The sequence below is a fragment of the Monodelphis domestica genome, chromosome 5 (genome assembly GCF_027887165.1).
Source record: "Monodelphis domestica isolate mMonDom1 chromosome 5, mMonDom1.pri, whole genome shotgun sequence".
NCBI lineage: Eukaryota > Metazoa > Chordata > Mammalia > Didelphimorphia > Didelphidae > Monodelphis > Monodelphis domestica.
In genome coordinates this window covers 87,672,886-87,691,993 of record NC_077231.1, presented here as the reverse complement: position 1 = coordinate 87,691,993, position 19,108 = coordinate 87,672,886, and the positions used below count along the sequence as shown (strand labels likewise).

Sequence of the window (19,108 nt, the reverse complement as noted above, 5' to 3'; positions counted from 1 at the left end):
TTTATAGAGGAAAGAAATGGAGGCTAAGGCAGATTATGTGACTTGCATAGCATCACACATCTGGTAAGTGAGAGAAAATTTGAACTCTGTTCTTTCTGATTCCACACTTAGCACCTTAACCACGACAATGAAATTGGCAGTGCTCTGTAACATCACTTATTTGTGTGTTTACAAGTGTCTGTGGGGACTGATTATTTTCAGTAGTTTCTTTAGAGTAGTGGAAAGAACAATGAATTTAAAATCAAAGATCAAGTGTTCAAAATCTGACTATTTTTGACCTGGGGAAAGTTATTGGGATCTCCTTGGGTCTTCATTTTTTCATCTGTAAATGAAGAGAATGGTCCAGGTTACCTCTACTGTCCCTTCCAGCTTGGAGCCTATATATGATTCTAGAGAAAGGTAATGTTGATATGTATTTATTAATCAATCATTTTCTAAGCACTCATTTGATGCCTCCTAGGTTATTCCTTTCATGTGGAGTTATAAAGTGAAAACAGTTGCAAACTTATCTTTGGAAAGAGTAATGGGGAATGAATATTTTTCTACCTGAGAAAGAGAATAAGGAGTCTAAAATATTTTAATGGCTTCTTGGTTGGAAGATTTTATCCATTACAGCTTGGGAAAGAAGGAATTTCTATTAAGAAGCAGAAGAAACAGCCTGGGCATCATCTGAGTGAAATGGAAATTGCTGGTCCCTAATATCTGAGCTGATGATGTCTTGAAGGATTCTCACCTCAGTGAAAGGCCACTGCATCCACAATACTGAGAGCCAAGCTTGCTGCTTCCAAACAATACCTTGAGCTGGAAACAAAAAGAGAGAAGGGGACTTCTGTATACCTGGCTAGAGCAAGCCTGAATACACAGGGCTATGGAAGGTAGCATGGGACAGAGGAGGTAGAAGGGAATGGGAGTAGAATCTCACCAAGATTTGTAGGATATGCTCAGCAGCCTTGAATGTTCTGGAGTCCTTTTGATTCATCTTTGTTGTGTAAAACATGTTGGTAATAGTGAAGCTGAGTTTGAAGGTTTTGTAGCAAGAGCTCCATGATACTGTACAAAAGGAAAGGTATCCCATTGGCTGAGACTTGCAAATGTCATTCAAATGAGAGGAAATGCTTTGTAAACCTTCAAGTTCTATCTAAAAGCTAGTTATTGTGATGATCATTACAATGATCATCATCATTATTCCAGGTGGCACTGTTCAAGTCCTTCCTCAGAGGAAATCTCAGCAGAATGAACCCACTAATGAAATTCTGAGGATCCCTCCAGCCATACACAATTTTTTTAGCAGTGTTAAAAATTGTGGACTTGGAGTTAGAAGACTGAGGGAAGCTGACAAATCCTTACTGTCTGGCAAAGTCACAGTTTGGGAGATGGGAGCCTGGCAAGGCAGCTCCCTGAAAATGAGGTTCCCACTGATCCCTCTCAGTGACTTCTCTCTCTCTCCAACATCCCTTACTACAATGGTCTTGTTAAGATGATTGTCTCCTCCCCAATACAGGAGAAGTACTATGAGAGCAAATACTTATAGGATTAACACACATATACATCCCATACCTTAATCCTCCCAGATTATTACCCTAAAAGTTTACATTCACAGAATTAAACATAAAGATCATTATCCCCCTTCTTTTTTATCTCCACAGTTACATTCACTTTTATTACAAGCCAGGGAAGCCAAGAACATCAATAACCTTCAAGACACACTCCACTGCAGAGAGAAACCTGGCAACATTGCCAGGTGCTTTAAAGTAACACCAAAAAAAATTGAACATGTAAATTGAAGGAAACCCCAAATCTGGTCTGTCTCAAATTAACCTTCTAATCACGCACCTAGGTATAAAATGTTTTGTTATCCATATCCTAAGTAATTGTGATTGATTGTGAAAGCTGACCAAAAGTAACAATGACTATCCTACGATCAGGGATAACTAACATCTAGATCACACTGTTGTTATGTCATTCATCTATAGCAACAATGTTTCATTGAGTATTTACTTAGGCTTGGTGTTTGCTGTTAAGTTGCATGGAAACATATATGTATAAAATTGACTGTGTGCCAAAGAAGTATGTAATCACTAAACTATGTAATAAACAAGCCTCCATGCAATGGCAGACTGCTATGTGACTCCTAGGAATGTGGGACTGAGCACATAGCAGGTCTCAACTCTATTTCTCAACTGATTCATTACACAAAGGAGGAGTAACACCTCACATTGTGAGAGACCATGGAACATATCTTGAAAGAAGACCTGGGTTCAAATTGTGGCCCTGCCACGTCCTATGTTTTTACCTTAGTTTCCTCACAAGTAAAATGAGGAGGTTAATCCATTTTCAATGTTAAGTACTGATTACATAACAAAAATTGCTGAAAATACTGAAAATTCGTTTTGCAGAAACTAGGAATGGACCAATATTCTTGCATCACATAACAAAATAAATTCCAAATGGGTTCATGATTTCAATAAAAAAGTTGATATAAAAGAAATGAGAGTAACGGGGAAATTTTTGACTCACATATTAATGGACAGGGGAGAGTTCATGATCACATGAGGGATATATAGGACAGCAAGGTAAAATGGATAATGTTGCTTACATGAAATTAAATTGTTTTCCCCTCAAAACAAAACCAATGTAGTAAAATTAGAAGGGAATCAGGTATTTGAGGGGAAAAATATTTGCTACAAATTCTTCTGCTAGGGGTCTCATTTCTAATTCAAATTTATAAGAATAAAAGCCAAGTGCAGAGTCAAATTGATAGAGAATATAGAGATCTCTCACCTGATCTCTATCAAATTAACCTTTAAAATCCTGATAAAATGTCTTACAATGAATTCTGGAGCAGTATTATAACACAAAAAAGACAACTGATTTTCCAGCACAAAACAACTTAGAAAAGCTAGCAGGACAGATGGGATGGACTGTGGTAGAGGTAGAAGTGGAACACATTGCACCAGGGCAGGACCACCAAGCCAGCAGGCCTTGACCACAACTGAAGTAACAGGAAAGTCTTCTAGAGCATTAAGACCCAGATAATAAATGAGGGGGGGATCAGACAATTGCTTAGAAGGAGATTACATGGGATCCCTTCACTCACTCTTAAGGCAATTCTTGTTGCATTGCTTATATTCAGATCCCAGTCTGTGGGAGAGATTCTCAGTGTGGAGAGGGCTAGCAGAGACCAGTGGTTGTAGCCACAGGAGAGAATCAGACTCTCCCTGGTCACAGTTCCAGGGGAGAAAAGGGTGCTTAAGGTTACTCACAAGGCAGAATATAGACCAGAAGAGTATTGAAAACACCATTGCTTTCATGATTCCAAATTTGAAGGGCTGAAAGCAGATTGATCCCCAGATTTAACTCTGAGGGCAGCTGTACAAAGAACCGTAAACTTGGAGCAGTACTCAACTCACCACAGGTACAGATTCAATTTTAACTGTCATTTTTAAATGGAAAGGAAAGGGCTGGAAATGAGCAAAAAGATGAAAAAGAAATTCAACACAGAGAGCTATTTTGGTGACAGAGAAAACCAAAACACAAACTCAGTAGAAGTCTACACAAAATCAATGCCGCTGCATGCAAACTTTGCAATAAAAATAAGAATTGCTCTCAAGCCTAAAAAAGAATTGATGGAAGAAGCTCAAAAAGAGATTTAATGATCCAGTAGGAGAGGTAGAAGAAAATTCAGGAGAAGTGATGACAGTGATATAGGATATTCATGTAAAAAGTCAACCCCTTATTAAAGAAGGCACAAACAATATTGAAGAAATGAACATCTTTCAAATCAGAATATAGAAATGGTAAAAGACATTTTATAAAAATTCAATGAAGAGATGAACTCTTTCAAAAAGTAGAATTGGCCATATGGAACAAGATACACAAAAATACACTGAAGAATTTCTTGAAAGGCAAAATTAACACTAGGAGAAAAAAAGAGGTATAAAAATTTGCCGAGGAAAACAACTTTAGATAGTACAATTGGCCAAAGGGAATATGAACTACAAAACCTCACTCAAGAAAATCATCTCCTGTTGTCCATCAATGGGAAAATTGCTGAAAAATGGTGGTATCTGATGGTGATGGAATAGTATTGTGTTGAAAGGATTGTTGAACTGAAGGAATTCCATGTGAATCAGAAAGACACCTTCAGAATGATGCAGAGAGAAATGATCAGAAGTAGAAGATGGTATACAAAGACTGATTCATTGTGTCATAATCAAATGTAATGACCTTCTCTACTAGTAGCAATGCAAGGTTCTAGGACAATCTATAGGGACTTATAAGAGAATGCTACCTACATCCAGAGAAAGAGGGGTGATTGCAGAAATGCTTAAGAAAAACTTATGATTCATCATACGGTCTGATTGGGATAATGATTGGGGATTTTGACTTTTGGACATTATATTTTTTACATTGAAATGAAAAAAATTCATTTAATTAATTAATTTAGAAGATTTTCCCATGGTTACATGGTTCGTGTTCTTTCCCTCCCCTCCTCCTCCCCCATAGCCACCACACAATTCCACTGCGTTTTACTTGTGTCATTGATTTATCAAGGAAAGATAAGGACTACAAAATGATTCTAAGTCACATGTATTAAGGAAATATATAGTGATGAATACTTGTTTCCGAATTTTGATTGCACTATGGTGATTGTTCAGAGTCTACATCCCCAGTCATATCCCCAACAACCCATGTAATCAAGCAGATGTTTTTCTTTTGTGTTTCTATTCCCACAGTTCTTCCTCTGAATGTGGATAGCTATCTTTCCCAAAAGTTCCTCAGAATTGTCTTGGATCATTGCATTACTGCTAATAGAGAAGTCCATTGCATTCAATTGAACCACAGTGTATCAGTTTCTGTGTATAATGTTCTCCTGGTTCTGCTCTTTTCACTCTGCATCACTTCCTGGAGGTTGTTCAGTTCACATGGAATCCTTCCAGTTCATAATTCTTTATAGCACAATACTATTCCATCAACAACAGATACCACAATTTGTTAAACCATTCCCCATTTGAAGGGAACACCTTTCATTTTTCACTTTTTTGCCACCACAATGAACACAGCTATAATTATTTTTGTACAAGTCTTTTTCCCTTTGATGTCTTTGGGGAATTATAAACCCAGCAGTTATATGGCTGGATCAAAGGGAAGACAGTCTTTAAAAACCTTTTGGGCATAGTTCCAAATTGCCATCCAAAATGGTTGGATCAATTCACAACTCTACCAGTAATGTATTAATGTCCCAATTTTACCACATCCCCTCCAACATTTGTTATTTTCCTTTGCTTTCATGTTACCTAATCTGCTAGGTGTGAAGTGGTAAATAAGAGTTGTTATGATTTGCATTTCTCTCATTATGAGAGATTTAGAACATTTGTTCATGTGCTTATTGATAGTTGTGATTCCTTTATCTGAAAATTGTCTATTCATGTCCCATCCCTTGCCCATTTATCAATTGGGGAATGGCTTGATTTTTTGTACAATTGATTAAGGTCTTTATATATTGGATTAGTTAGACCTTTGTCAGTGGTTTCTTATAAAAAATGTTTCCCAATTTTTGCTTCCCATCTAATTTTGGTTGCATTGGTTTGTTTGAACAAACCCTTTTTAATTTAATGTAATCAAAGTTATTTATTTTACATTTTGTGATTTTTTGCTTGGTCTTAAATTATTTCCTTTCCTAAAGACTGGCAAGTATACTATTATGTGTTCACTAAATTTATCTATAGTTTCCTTCTTTATATTCAAGTCATTCACCCATTCTTTGTTTATTTTGTTGTGGGGTGTGAGATACTGATCTAAACCTAATCTCTCCCATACTATTTTCCCATTTTCTCAGCAGTTTTTGTCAAATAGTGCATTTTTGTTCCAAAAGCTGGGACCTTTGAGTTTATCATAGACTGTCTTCCTGAGGTCACTTACCCCAAGCCTATTCTACTGATCCTCTCCTTCTGTCTGTTAGCCAGTACCATATTGTTTTGATGACCATTGCTTTATAGTATAAGTTTAAGATCTGGTACTGCTAGGCAACCTTCCTTCACATTTTTTTTTCATTATTAACCTTGATATTCTTGATCTTTTGTGCTTCCAAATTAACTTTGTCATAGTTTTTTTTTCTAATGCAGAAAAAAGTTTTCTTGGTAGGTTGATAGGCATGGCACTAAATAAGTAAATTAATGTGGGTAAGATGATCATTTTTATTAAGTTAGCTAATCCTATGATCAATTAATATTTTTCCAATTGTTTAGATCTACCTTTAGTTTGGTGGAAAGTATTCTGTAGTTGTGTTTGTATAATTCCTCTCTTTGTCTTTGCAAATAGATTCCTAATTATTTTATATTGTCTAGGGTGATTTTAAATGGAATTTCTCTTTCTAACATCTGCTGCCTGGGTGTGTTGGAAATATATAGAAATGCTGATGATTTATGTGGGTTCCTTTTGTATGCTGCAACTTTTCTAAAGTTGTTGATTTTTTCATCAGCTTTTTAGTGGATTCCATAGGATTCTTTAAGTAGACCATCATATCATCTGCCAAGAGTGATAGCTTGTTCTCCCCACTGCCTATTTTAATAAATTTCTTTTTCTTCTTTAATTTCTATAGCTAGTGTTTCTAGTACAATGTTAAATAATAGAGGTTATAAAGGGCACATCCATGTTTCACTATTTTTATTATTGGGAATGATTCTAATTTATCCTCATTGCAGATGATGCTTACTGATGGTTTTGGATATATTTATACTGTTCATTAGTTTTAGGAAAAGTCCTTCTAGTCCTATACGTTCTAGTGTTTTCAATAGTAATAACTGTTGTATTTTGTCAAAAGCTTTTTCTGCATCTATTGAGATAATCATGTTACTTCGTTGGTTTGCTTGTTGATATGGTCTATTATATGAATGGTTTTCCTAATACTGAAACATCCTTGCATTCCTGGTATAAATCCCACCTGATCATAATGAATAACCCTCATGATGACTTGCTGGATTCTTTTTTCTAATATTCTATTTAAGATTTTTCATTAGGGAGACTGGTCTGTAGGTTTCTTTCTCTGTTTTTGATTAATGTGGCTTTGGAATCAGTACCATGTTTGTGTTATAAAAGGAATTTGGTAGAACTCTTTTTCTTTTCTCATTATTTTAAATATTTTCAATAGTATTGGGATTAGTTGTTCTTTGAATGATTGATAGAATTCATTTGTCAATCCATCTGGTCCTGTGGATTTTTTTTCAGGGAGTTCTTTGATTGCTTATTCAATTTCTTTTTCTGATATGGGATTATTTAAGTATTCTATGCTTTCTTTTGTTAATCTAGGCAATTGATATTTTTGTAAATATTCATCTATATCACCTAGATTTCCATATTTATATTGCCAGATAATTGAGCAAAATAGTTTTTAATGATTACCTTAATTGCCTCTTCATTAGAGGTGATATATCTCCCAGCTCTATCTCTGTACCCAAGGTACACAAACTTCAGTCTTCTGGAGTTCTAAAAGTTTAGCTGCTTTCTGGGGTAAGAAGTCCCTGGTGGTCTTAATTAGTTCCCAAGGAGCTAGAGTTGATTCAGATTATGATTCGCTGGCTCCGACTGTCATTTCAATGCTGAGTTCTACTGTGGTATCCCTTTTTTCATCTGAACTTGGTTTTTTGTCCTTTTGAGGTATTCTATATTGGTTGGTGGTTTGGAGAGTAAAAGTCCTGCTTAGACACAGCAGCCATCTTAACCCAGAAGTCCTGATTTTGACTTTTAAAAATCACTTTATTAGTAATTGGGAAATAGGTTTTGAACAATAATAATTGTATAATGCAGTGGAATTGTTTTTCAGCTCTGGGAGGCAGGAGGTAGAAAGAACAGGAATCATGCAAGAGTGGAAAAATATTCTTAATTAATTAATTTAAAAAAATGGAAAAAAATCAGACATTAAAAATGAGAATTCTGAAAGTGGAAGATAATGACTCCAATGAGATATCAAGAAATAATCAAAGAAAATCAAAAGATGAAAAAAAAACATATGTGTGTGTATTAAAAATCTATTTACCCTGCATTACAGAAGGAAGTGAAGGGAGTAAGAGAAGGGGTTAAGAGAACTGATAGAAAAAGTGCACAAATTGGGGGAAATGGAGGCCAGAACATAACCAGGAGTAAATAAGATGGAGACTGTCATATTCACTAATCATAATGAAGCAAAAAAAAAATTTACACATATCTCTAATAAGAGACTTATTTCTCAAATACGTAGAGAAATGAGTAGAATATACAAGAATACAAATCTTTCCCAAAATGAAAAATGGTCAAAGGAGATGAAGAGGGAATTCTCAAAGTAATTAATGTTCTCTTCAGATGTGCAAAATATGTTCTAAACCACTATAATATAGAGTATTGCAAATTAAAACAACTCTAAGTTGTCACTCTACAACTCATCAGAGATTGGCTATTATGGAAGAAAAGGAAAATGACAAAACTTGGAGAGGATATGGAAAAGTTGAGACACTAATGCCCTGTAGTGGAATTTGTTAACTTATTCATCCACTCTGAATGCTGGAGGGGATGTGGCAAAGTTGGGACATTAATGCATTGCTGGTGTAGTTGTAAATTGATCCAACCATTCTGGAAGGCAATTTGGAACTATGACCAAGGGGCTTTAAAAGACTTTCTGCCCTTTGATCACTGCTGGGGTGTGTACACCAAAGAGATAAAAAGGAAAAATACTTGTACAAGAATATTCATAGCTGGGGCTCTTTATTGTGGCAAAAAAATTGGAAAACGAAGGAATGCCCTTCATTTGGAGGAATGACTGAAGGAATTGTGGTATCTCTTGGTGATGGAATACTATTGTGCTCAAAGGAATAATGAACTGGAGGAATTCCATGGGGACTGGAATGACCTCCAGGAATTGATGCAGAGTGAAAAGAGCAGAACCAGGGGAACATTGTACACAGAGACTGATACACTGTGGTACAATCGAATGTAATGGACTTCTCCATTAGTGGCAATGCAGTGATCCTGAACAAATCGGAGGGATTTATGAGAAAGAACACTATCCACATTCAGAGTAAAAAACTGTGGGAAAAGAATCACAGAAGAAAAACAATTGCTTGATTACATGGGTCGAGGCGATATGATTGGGGATGAAGATTCTAAATGAACATCCTAATGCAAACACCAAGAACATGGAAATGGGGTTTTATCAAGGTCACAGGTAATACTCAGTGGAATTGCATGTCAGCTACTAGAAGGTTGGGGGGAGGGAAAGCAGGGAAAGAATATTATTCTTGTAACCAAGGAATAATGTTCAAAATTGATTAAATAAATAATTTACAATGAAAAAAATATTTCCTATGATGGAAGAAAAGGAAAATGACAAAACTTGGAGGGCAAATGGAAAAGTTGAGACACTAATGCCCTTTTATGGAATATGTGAACTTATTTATCCATTCTAGAGAGCAATTTGGACTTATGCCCAAAGGCAAAGGCCTATAACAGTACATACTCTTTGAGCCAGTAATACCATTATTAGGTTTCTTTACCAAAGAGATGAAAAGGGGGGGAGGGGCAAGAAATTACATGTGCAAAAAATATTTAAAGCAGCTCTTTTTGGGGATATGAGGGGGATATGAGGGGTATATAATTGGCAAATGAAAGGATATCCATCAATTGGGGAATGACAAAGTTATAATATATGATTGTTATGGAATACTATTGTGATATAAGAAAAAAGAAGGAGGAACTCAGAAAAACCTGGAAAGATTTACAGGAATTAAAGCATAGGGTAATAAACAGAACCAGGAGGACATTGAAGACAGTGACAGTAATGCAGTAAAATGAACAACTGTGAATAACAGTTATTTCTCAGCAATATAATGATCTAAAACTTTCCCTCAGGACTCATGATTTTTTTAAATGCCATCTGCTTCCAGGGAAAAAGAACTGATGAATTCTAAATCCAGAAGAAAACAGGAGCATTTTCACCTTATAATTTTTTTAATTTCAGTTTCATTTCATAAAAGGTTTAACATGGGAAATTTTTATATATTTACATATGTAAAATCAACATATTATTTACTTACTATTTCAAAATGGGGGAGTGGGTGGGGGAATTTGTGTCTCAATGATCCTTAAAAAATTTAGAAACTGTTGTTACATATGACAGAAAAACTTAATTTTGAAAAAATCAAATTGATTCTCCAATACTAGTCAAAGATTATGAATAGGGAGTCTCAATGAAGAAACTGTATCTATATGAAGAAATTGTCCAAATAACTGATAATTATAGAATGAAAATTAAAATAATTTAGATGTTTCACATAAGCCGATAAGATTAGAAATGCTGGAAAAAAGGAAAAGGACCAATATGGGTAATAGAGAAAATGGTCTACTAATATACTATTGTTAGAGCAGTGCTGCACATTGGACTCAAATTTTAAGAAAGTAAACTAGAAATATGCCAGGAAACTATGCGTATGCCCTTTGACTGAAAAAGTATCATTACTAGATCTATATCCCAAAGAGTTCAAAGAAAAAGAACCAGATATCCTAAGGAATATATTCCAAACATTTTTAATGTGGCAAAGATTGGAATGGATGGATACTAAAGAATAGAAGTTGAGGAGATATTCTCATCAGTTGGGGAATGACTGAACAAGTTCTGATGTTCATGAGTGTGATGAAATATTATTTTGCTATAAGAAATTATGGAAGAGGAGCAAAGAACTCCATGGACTGAGAGACACCTCTAGAGTTATGAGGTCCTGGGTTCAAGTGTGGCCTGAAATTCTTCTGGGCTGTGTGACTCTGGGTAAGTCACTTGACCCCAGTTGCCTAGCTTGTAACATTCTTTCTGCCTTGGAATGGATACTTACTACCAGTTTTCAGACAGAAAATCATGGCTTTCTTAAAAATAAATTTTGAGATATTTTCAGAAAAACCTGAGGAGACTTGTGAGTAGCACCAGAAGAACAATGTATACAATAACAACATCATAAAAATAAATAACTTTAAAAGATTTAAGTATTCTGATCACTACCATGACTAATCAGAATACCAGAGAATCATTGATGAAGCATACTTTTGAACAGATTGGTGTTGGATTCAGGGGGCAGAATAGGATATATGTTTTTGAAATGGCTAATGAAATAATTTGTTTTATTAGATTATAAGTATTTCTTACAGTAATAGTTTAAGGGGAGGTAGAAAAGATAGCTTTTTTTCCATTGTAAATTTTTTATTTAATTTTATCATGAATAGATTGAACGAGATAGCCTGGAAGTTCACTTATAGATGTAAGTCTGTCATCTTATGAGTCTAGGACCAGTAGCTAGCTTTCAACTTCATAAAAAATGCAGCAAAATTTACCAGCATTCATCAAAAATTCAAATGAATGCTACCTGCAGTGAGAGGAACTGAGGATGAAGTCAGAGAGAATGCTAAAGTGATGGTTTTTCTCTGAGGCACTGAGGAAGAAAGATCATGAATGAAAACTATGGACCAGATAAGCATGTATGATCATAGGGAGGGGCTATAAAATACAAGGGAAACTATGTCTGTTTCACATGGTCACAGGGTGACATGTGGGGATTGAAATATGAGAAAGGAACCAGGATTTTCTATGTCTTTCTCTCTCTTTGGCCCTCCTATCCCAGCTTCTCTTTCCTAAGATGCTATTGGAACACGGTCAGGATGCACAAACTGTATCCTCTGTTCAGTGCCAGGATAAGAATACTCACTGTTTGTGAAGCAAGGGAAGCTCATTTGATGTTTATAACCTGTAGGGAGAGAAAACAGCCATGAGAGGAGAGACTATGGTTAGGAGAGAAACAGAAGAAAATAAATCTACCTATGATCCAATAGTTAAATAGTGCAGTGGACAGAGAACTGGACTTAGAGTCAGAAAGACCTGAGTTCAAAATTAGCCTCAGACATTACTAGTTCTGGTACTCTGGGCAAATCACTTGACCCTGACTGCTTCAAGTTCTTCATCCTAAAAATAGGGGTTATAAGAGCACCTACCTTCAAAGGTTCGTGTGAGGATTGAATGAGATGTTTGCCAAGCACTTGGCATAGGGACTGGTTCAAAGTAAGCATTATATAGATGTTAGTTATTATTATTAGAGCTGCAAGAGACCTCCTAGATGATTAAATCCAAGTCCAAGAGCTTAGAAAGCTAGGTGTCAGGTTTTAAAAGAGATCACTTCATGGGACACATGTCTGAGGTCCAACCTCTGTTTCCTTGGCCTGTTTTCCTGAGACCCCAGTGTCTCCTTATCAAACAAATCCACAAATATTCAGTGCTTAAATCTATAGATGCAAAGAGGAAAATGACACAACCCTTGGCCTCAAAGACTACTTTCCATTGAGGGTGACAATGTCCACAGCACACTCATATGTTTGTGCTGCATAAATACGAGGATATGAGATTGCACAGTTAATGGCTGGCCTCTGTGCCTATGTTACCCATAGAATATTGGCTGTCCCCTAGTCCTGGCATCAAATTGGAAGCTGATATTGAATTAGTTCCACTGGACTAAAGTATAGGATGAAAAAATAATAGGGATTCTATGTCCCTCCCCTGTGAATTTTGGTGACTAATGGAATTTGAGTTATAGATAGCTCCACCCTGGTTCCCAGCAGCTGGATTTGAACCTGAATCAGCATTGGCAGTGGTCACTGTGTTTAGCATAATGTAAAAATAGACTTGAATCCAGGACTTCAATCCCCAGAAATCCTTGCTCCACTTCCCCAGAATGCCCTCGAATCTCACTGGTATTTAAACTTGGTTGTGAATAGGCTCAGCCTTCTTTTTTACTTCCTTTTCAGAGCACATGCGGCTCTCCACCTAGCAGGCAAGATGTGAGTGGTCGTGTATAGGCTCTCTGGGCCTAGACACGTGCTTTTCTTACTTGTGTTTTCTTTATATTTTATTCTTCAATAAACCTCATAAAAATATAATATTCCTTGCAGAGATAAACTAATTTCTATCTTGCTTCAGTCTCCCCAAAATTTTAATCTTTACAGTAGTCCACCTGTCTCTCCAGAGTCATGACCTTAAACTCTTTGGGATATCCCCTGGAATTGTACTAGGAGGCAGAACTGAATTCACTTCAGGTGTTGAGCTGAGCAATGAAATTGCTGAGGATAGGTACTGTTTGTCACCTTGACAGTAAAAGTTCTGGCTGTGATCCCTGTGGGTAAGGGGATTAGAGAGATTTTCTCTGATTCTGTATGTTGGCCGCCATTGGGCTGTGATTGTCAAGGGATGCTATTTAATAGAGGTGACTAATCGGGATTTTTCTGCAGAAACAGTGGTTAAGGACACCTTGGGGTCTTCAGAAAAAGAATTGGTCAAGGGGTGACTTGTGCTGCTTTCTGACTCAGTGCTTGGAGCTCGAGTGACAGTGCTCATAGAAGAAAGGATTATGTCTGACTTTGCTGCTAAGAGACAGAGTTGTCTGTTTGTTACTAGTAGTGGTTTCAGCAGATCTCCTGTTCTTTTGCCATGGGTATAACTGGAAGAGGCTACAGGAATAACTGGAATAGGAGTTGGAGGGAAAAGAGTGTCATGTGCCAAGTCGGGCTGAAGTTGTGAGAGACTTGTGACTTCTGAGCCTTAGGGCCATAGAGTGCCCATTCTTCCTTCAGAAAAAGCTGGGGAGCTGCTGCTGGTGGACATAGCTGGTATTTCACTGGTTGATGTCAAGTTTGAGACACACTCTATGATCCTAGTTCTTGTAGTAATTGAGATTTGGATGAAAGCAGTATAAATATCTGGCTCTGGGTTGGACCCTTTCACAGGACTTGCCATGAAGACAGCCAGTCAAGCTCCTCTGAGGGAGACTGTCCAGATGTGAGTGTACTGAGCTATGAAACAGTTAAACTACCAACTCTATGGCCTCCCATTCTGGGGAACTGGGGGAGAAGGAGGAAACACCACTGAGCTGTCCATTGTCCCTGGTTCTGAATTCAGTCACTGGTGCAACAGAGGGAGGACCCCTCTTAGGAAGTGGGGACTCAGTGGGTTCCTTTGAAAAAGGTACAATTGGGCTAATCTGAGCTCCAATCATGGCAGTGTTCATCATACTCCTAACAAAGGGTGAAGGGACAGTCCTGGACTACTTGGTTCCTTTGTTTAGGCTAGGCAAAGAAGTGGAGCCCCTGTCTGACTGTGGGGCTGTGGAATACATGCATTCTGAGTGATTCCAGGAGCATCTGTGTTCTCTGAAAAAAAGGCTGAACACTGTTTCTACCATCACTTGGTCCTTCTGTAGACAGATATGAGCTTGTTTCTCCACCAGCAGATGTTGAGATAAGCCTGACTCTGTTACTGTCTGGGCATCCTGCTTCTCTGGAGTGGTTTACCAAGGTCCAACCTCAGACTCAGTTTCCTTTACATTGAAATAAGACATTAGCACAAGATAAATCCAAGGCCCCTTCAAGTTCTAGATAACTGATCCTATGAGGGTAACCAGAATGAAAAAACATCTCAACACCATATCCACTAAGTATCTGTTGAAGTAACTGTGGAACTTTAACTCAGAGAAGTAATGGCTCAAAGGGAACATGATGGTTGTTTTCTAAGTATTTGAATGGTTTTCCTTTGGAAGTGTTTTCTTGGAAACACTATTTTGGTTTGTTACCCAGGGGAAGAACAAAAGCAATAGATGCAAAAGAACAAAGAGAAATTAAGGTTGAGTGTCAGGAAATCACTTTCTACCACTGAGCACTGCCCCAAAATGAGAGGCTGCCCCAGAAAGTAGTGGGTTCTCCTCTATGTAAAATCTTACTGAAAAAGTTAGAAATGCTGCACTGGGGATGCTTGTTGGCTACTCTGGAGTGGGGATTCTGCAGTTATGGGTGGGACTTAGTCCAGTCTCTTTCTCAAGTATAACCTGCTTTTCATTCCATAATCCTTGGGGACTTGAAAGCTATGGCCAAACCAATTCTCAAGAAGCCTGTTCCTCTGAGATTCTAAAGATGAACCAGTGAATTACTGCCACAAAGCAGAAAATGAAACCTCAGGAATGGTAAACCCTCGGCAGAGGAGGGATAGAGGAGTTCTCTAATGCAACATGGACAGTAGACTCAGGGGCTAGAAGTCCATTTGTCTAGGCTGGGACAGACTCTACCCAAAACTCCTGATGGTGGCTTGCTAGGTCCCATAGAAAAACAGGCCATTATCTTTGGCAGGTGGCTACCTGCCTCCAATTCTGATTAGAAATTTACCAATCATAGAAAAGTTTCTGAAGGGATCCATGTTTTATTTTTACCAATATCCTTGTTTCATCCCAAATGAAGTCTAAAGAAGGCACAGATGAGAACAGGGAATGCAATAGATGGTCAGGCTTAATTAAGGGCTCTTATCCTGGCCTACATTGGTTGGTCAAACCGAAAATATTTCTCACAGGGGAAAGAGGAGGCCCTATATAATATGCCTGGGAAGAGAGATCAAAAGAGCATTATTGCCACAAAGGCTTGAAGCCAAGTGCCCTTCACAAAGGTATCTTCACTGCAGTCTCTGGAGGTGATTTCACTGGGTTTTCTGCAAAGAGTAGGAAGGAATCACTCTCCAGGAGAGGAAGCAAAGAGGAGGCATTGTAAACTTTAAAATTTCTTAGACTTATAAATGTTGGAAATTTCACCATTGGGAAATTTCATACTTGGAAAATTTCATACTGATAGTGGGAACTCTATTGGAATGTGAACCCCATTGGCAAGGGAGGTTCCTCCTCCTCCCTTCTTAAGATTACTTTAGGACAGGAACCTTTTGCTAAACAATGGAAAGGGCTGCAGCATAGATCAAAATTTAATTATTCCAATCTCCACCCTACTCAGGGCAACAGGATTTAGGAAGGGTTGCAGCAAAGGATCAAGATTTAATTATTTGAGAATATGACCTTCAACAGACATGTGCAAAGCCACAGACCTCTGGGTGGTCCTGGGTTAAGGTAGAGCCACCATTGGCACAGGGAAGACATGGACAGTGATTGGTAAATGTGAGAACTGAGGGGAGGGAACTTGGATGGTTTCCTTAAAGATAGCAGGGTCTGAGGACTAGGGGTGGTTGGTTGGAGAGGTTGTGCTCGGAGAAGCTTTCTCTGAAGGAAGCTGGAGGTGGAGGCCCCTGAGACTGTTTCTCCATTTTGGTCACGTGAGTGATAGGGACTGATGTCTTTTCTTTGCCTCAGCTATCTAAGGGCTTGGGCCTTTTGGCCCAGCCTAAACAGAAGGGGTATTTAAGCCCTATTCCCTTCACTCCCCTTTCTCTCTCCCTCTCTCTCTCTATCTCTAATACCTTTCTTCCTCCTGTTTGTAATTAAACTCCATAAAAGGTTGACTGCTGACTTGAGTTTTCATTTAGGAATTACATAGCTGAATTCCTTGGTGACCTTAAATTAATATATATCAGTCTTTTAAAGTGATTTCCTTCTCACAGCATCTACTAACCTGTATAGTTAAGGGCATGTTTTTAACCCTTACATTCTTCTGCCTTGAAATAATACATACTATATGTACAAAATAGTGGTAAGGACTTGGCGATGAGGGTTAAATGCATTGTACAGGGTCACACAGTCAGGAGACATCTGAGGCCAGATTAGAACTGAGGGTGGCTGAGTGCTAGAAAGCTGTTTGTCAGTTGCTACAGGACCTTCTGCTGCTCTTGGGTTTAGCATTTGTGTGGTGCACACCACATCAGCTACTTTGTCTGCAGGAAGGAATGAGGGAGGGGTCCAGGGATCTGTCATGATTAACTCATAGTGTGCAAGGTAGCAAATGCATGGTACTCACTTCACAGCCTAAGATTGTATGCATTCTGTTATTAATATTTACTCTGACTCCAGGGAAAATCCAATTACAAAACTATATCTCAGATTTGGATATCCCAGGACCAATAGGACTATTCCGTTTTCACCAACAAGCAGTGGAGCCACACAGACCACTTAGGCAGGCCACCCTCCTATATAGTGATCTGAGGGAGACAAGACTGATTTAAGAGACATAACTTGGAAATCCAAGCTCCAAAGTAGCCCAAAATAGGCACCCAGAGAGGAAAAAGCCAGGGGAGAGATTTCACCCAGGAGACAACATGGTAAAATGGAAGGAGCTCAAGAAATAGAAGGTACTGTATACCTGGGTTCAATTCCTAACTTGGATACTTACTCCTGCTGTGACTTTGGGCAAACCTCATCTGTAAAATGGGGTCTTTGTACTAAATAAACTTGATGTTCCCCTCCAGACTTATATATTTTCTAACCCTCTGATGTTCTGCAATGTATTATCTCCTGAAGGGCATTACAGAGGAAATATATATTATAATTATATTATATAGTAATATAATATATATAAAAATTATATATATATATAAATAATATAGAGCTAATAATAATGTTTCAATAACACTGTATGACAACCACTGTGCTTTTAAAGACTACTATTATTTGATTATTTCATCTTAAATTCACCATATTATAGATGAGGAAACTGAGGCAGGCAGCAATTAAGGGCCACTGATTTGATCACGGTCATGCAGCTCTAATAAGAGTTTGAGGCTGAATTGAATACATTGCCTATCATAAGTAAATTTGTTTGTGCTCAAACTGATGCCAATAAACAGGTGGTATTTTGGTTGAAAACTCAAGTTATTATCCTAGGGGAAAATATAGAAAAGATATTCAATATTGATGTAATGGAAAAGAAATGGATACTCAAGGAATAGCAGGTAGATACAACACACCAGTTGGATAAGTAATCATCTATTCTGATGATCAAAAAACCCTTAGTGATAGATGAGCTTCGATGTTTAATTCAAATATTAAGAGTCTTACTACAAAGCCTATACAGAGCATATACTGAAGAAGGCTTCTGAGAAAAACAAACTGTTTGTAATCTTCTTCCAGTGAACTCTGGTCCCTGTGATTAAAACTTTTAACAACCTTCTTCTTCTATCTATTTCATTCTAACATTTTGAAAAATAAAGAGACTTCAGACCACAAATTTTTCCTCCTACTATCTTCATTCAACTGTATCAACCACGTAATTAATATGAGATGAAGGAAAAGCAGTACAAATAATGGTGAAATGGAAAGCCCTTAAAAGAGGAAGGATGACCTGGGAGGAAAGAATTTCTGTCAAACAGAGAAAGCAAAAAGGAGGCTTCTACTGACCTGAAGTATTGTTGGCAGTCATTGTGGACACCGAGGAGTCATCTGATGGGGAAATGGTACCATCAGGCAAAGATGTGTCAAATTTTTTTCTTCCAGAAGCTAGTCTTCTGTTTAACTCTGTGGGAAAAGGAAGTCAGTCAGAAAGTCAATCAAATAACACTTATTAACATTTATTGACTTGAGTACCGTCATGAGGAAGGCAAAGTACAAAAATTGTTTAGAAAGATTCAAAATTCAAAATATACTGCCTGTGTCTTCTCTCTCTCTCCTTTACTTCCCTATATTGGCCCCACAGGTCCCTCTTTCTCAAAGTCCATGGAATCACTTAAATCAATTGCCCAAAATAATGACAGTCAATTTGAGCCAATAGGAAGGGAGGAGTGGAGAAGGAGAAAAGATAAGACAAAAAAAGTAAGGAGGGGAAGAAGTTATTTTGAGTGCCAAATGACTCCCTTCCAGACAGTCTGAAAGGGAACTGGAGTGACCATGACAGAATATCGTAAAACCCCTGAAGTCAGGTCCACCAATACAGATTGTGAAAGGAGAGAGTCAGGAGTGATTCCCATGGACTAACAAGATCCCCAGCAGGAGTTGATGCTTCCTTGTGAATCCACTGGAGGTGGTGGGAACAAGACCTGTCTGCAATGTGCTCTTACTCCCTCCTGGGCTGCAAAGACCACTTCCTCAAATCCTCTTCCTTTGAATGACTCCCTTTGGCAGACTAGTACATGTCATCTACTGACAAATGTTCACTCTCCTCAAATAGCTTCCTAGACAAGCAGCGGGCAAACTCTTGCTTCTCCTACATCTTCCAAAGGATAAAAAGGGCCATCTACTTTCAATCAAGAAAAATAGATACTTAGGAGAAAGCTCCAAAGAGAGAAACTGAGGAAGAAAGAACAAAAATGTTCCCAGAAATGGAAATTCAAATGCAAATCACCAAGAACCAAGAATAG

At 37.8% G+C, this 19,108-nt stretch overlaps 1 protein-coding gene across 3 annotated transcripts in view; it reads right to left on the bottom strand.

Annotated features, from left to right (window-relative positions):
- LOC100020306 (mucin-16-like) overlaps positions 1-17,278 on the bottom strand; it is a 42,960-nt gene extending 25,682 nt beyond the window's left edge. For 2 of the 3 annotated variants that reach the window (XM_056798747.1, XM_056798749.1), the window contains exons 1-3: positions 11,721-17,277; positions 923-1,050; positions 734-801 (exon numbers count right to left, since the gene is read on the bottom strand). In XM_056798747.1, the coding sequence (XP_056654725.1) occupies positions 734-801; positions 923-1,050; positions 11,721-11,745 (221 nt within the window). In that variant the 5' untranslated portion in view covers positions 11,746-17,277. Of the gene's footprint in view, positions 1-733; positions 802-922; positions 1,051-11,720 lie in introns of all 3 variants that reach the window. The other variant, XM_056798748.1, reaches the window with a different exon arrangement.
- Between the last annotated feature and the right edge of the window lie 1,830 nt (positions 17,279-19,108).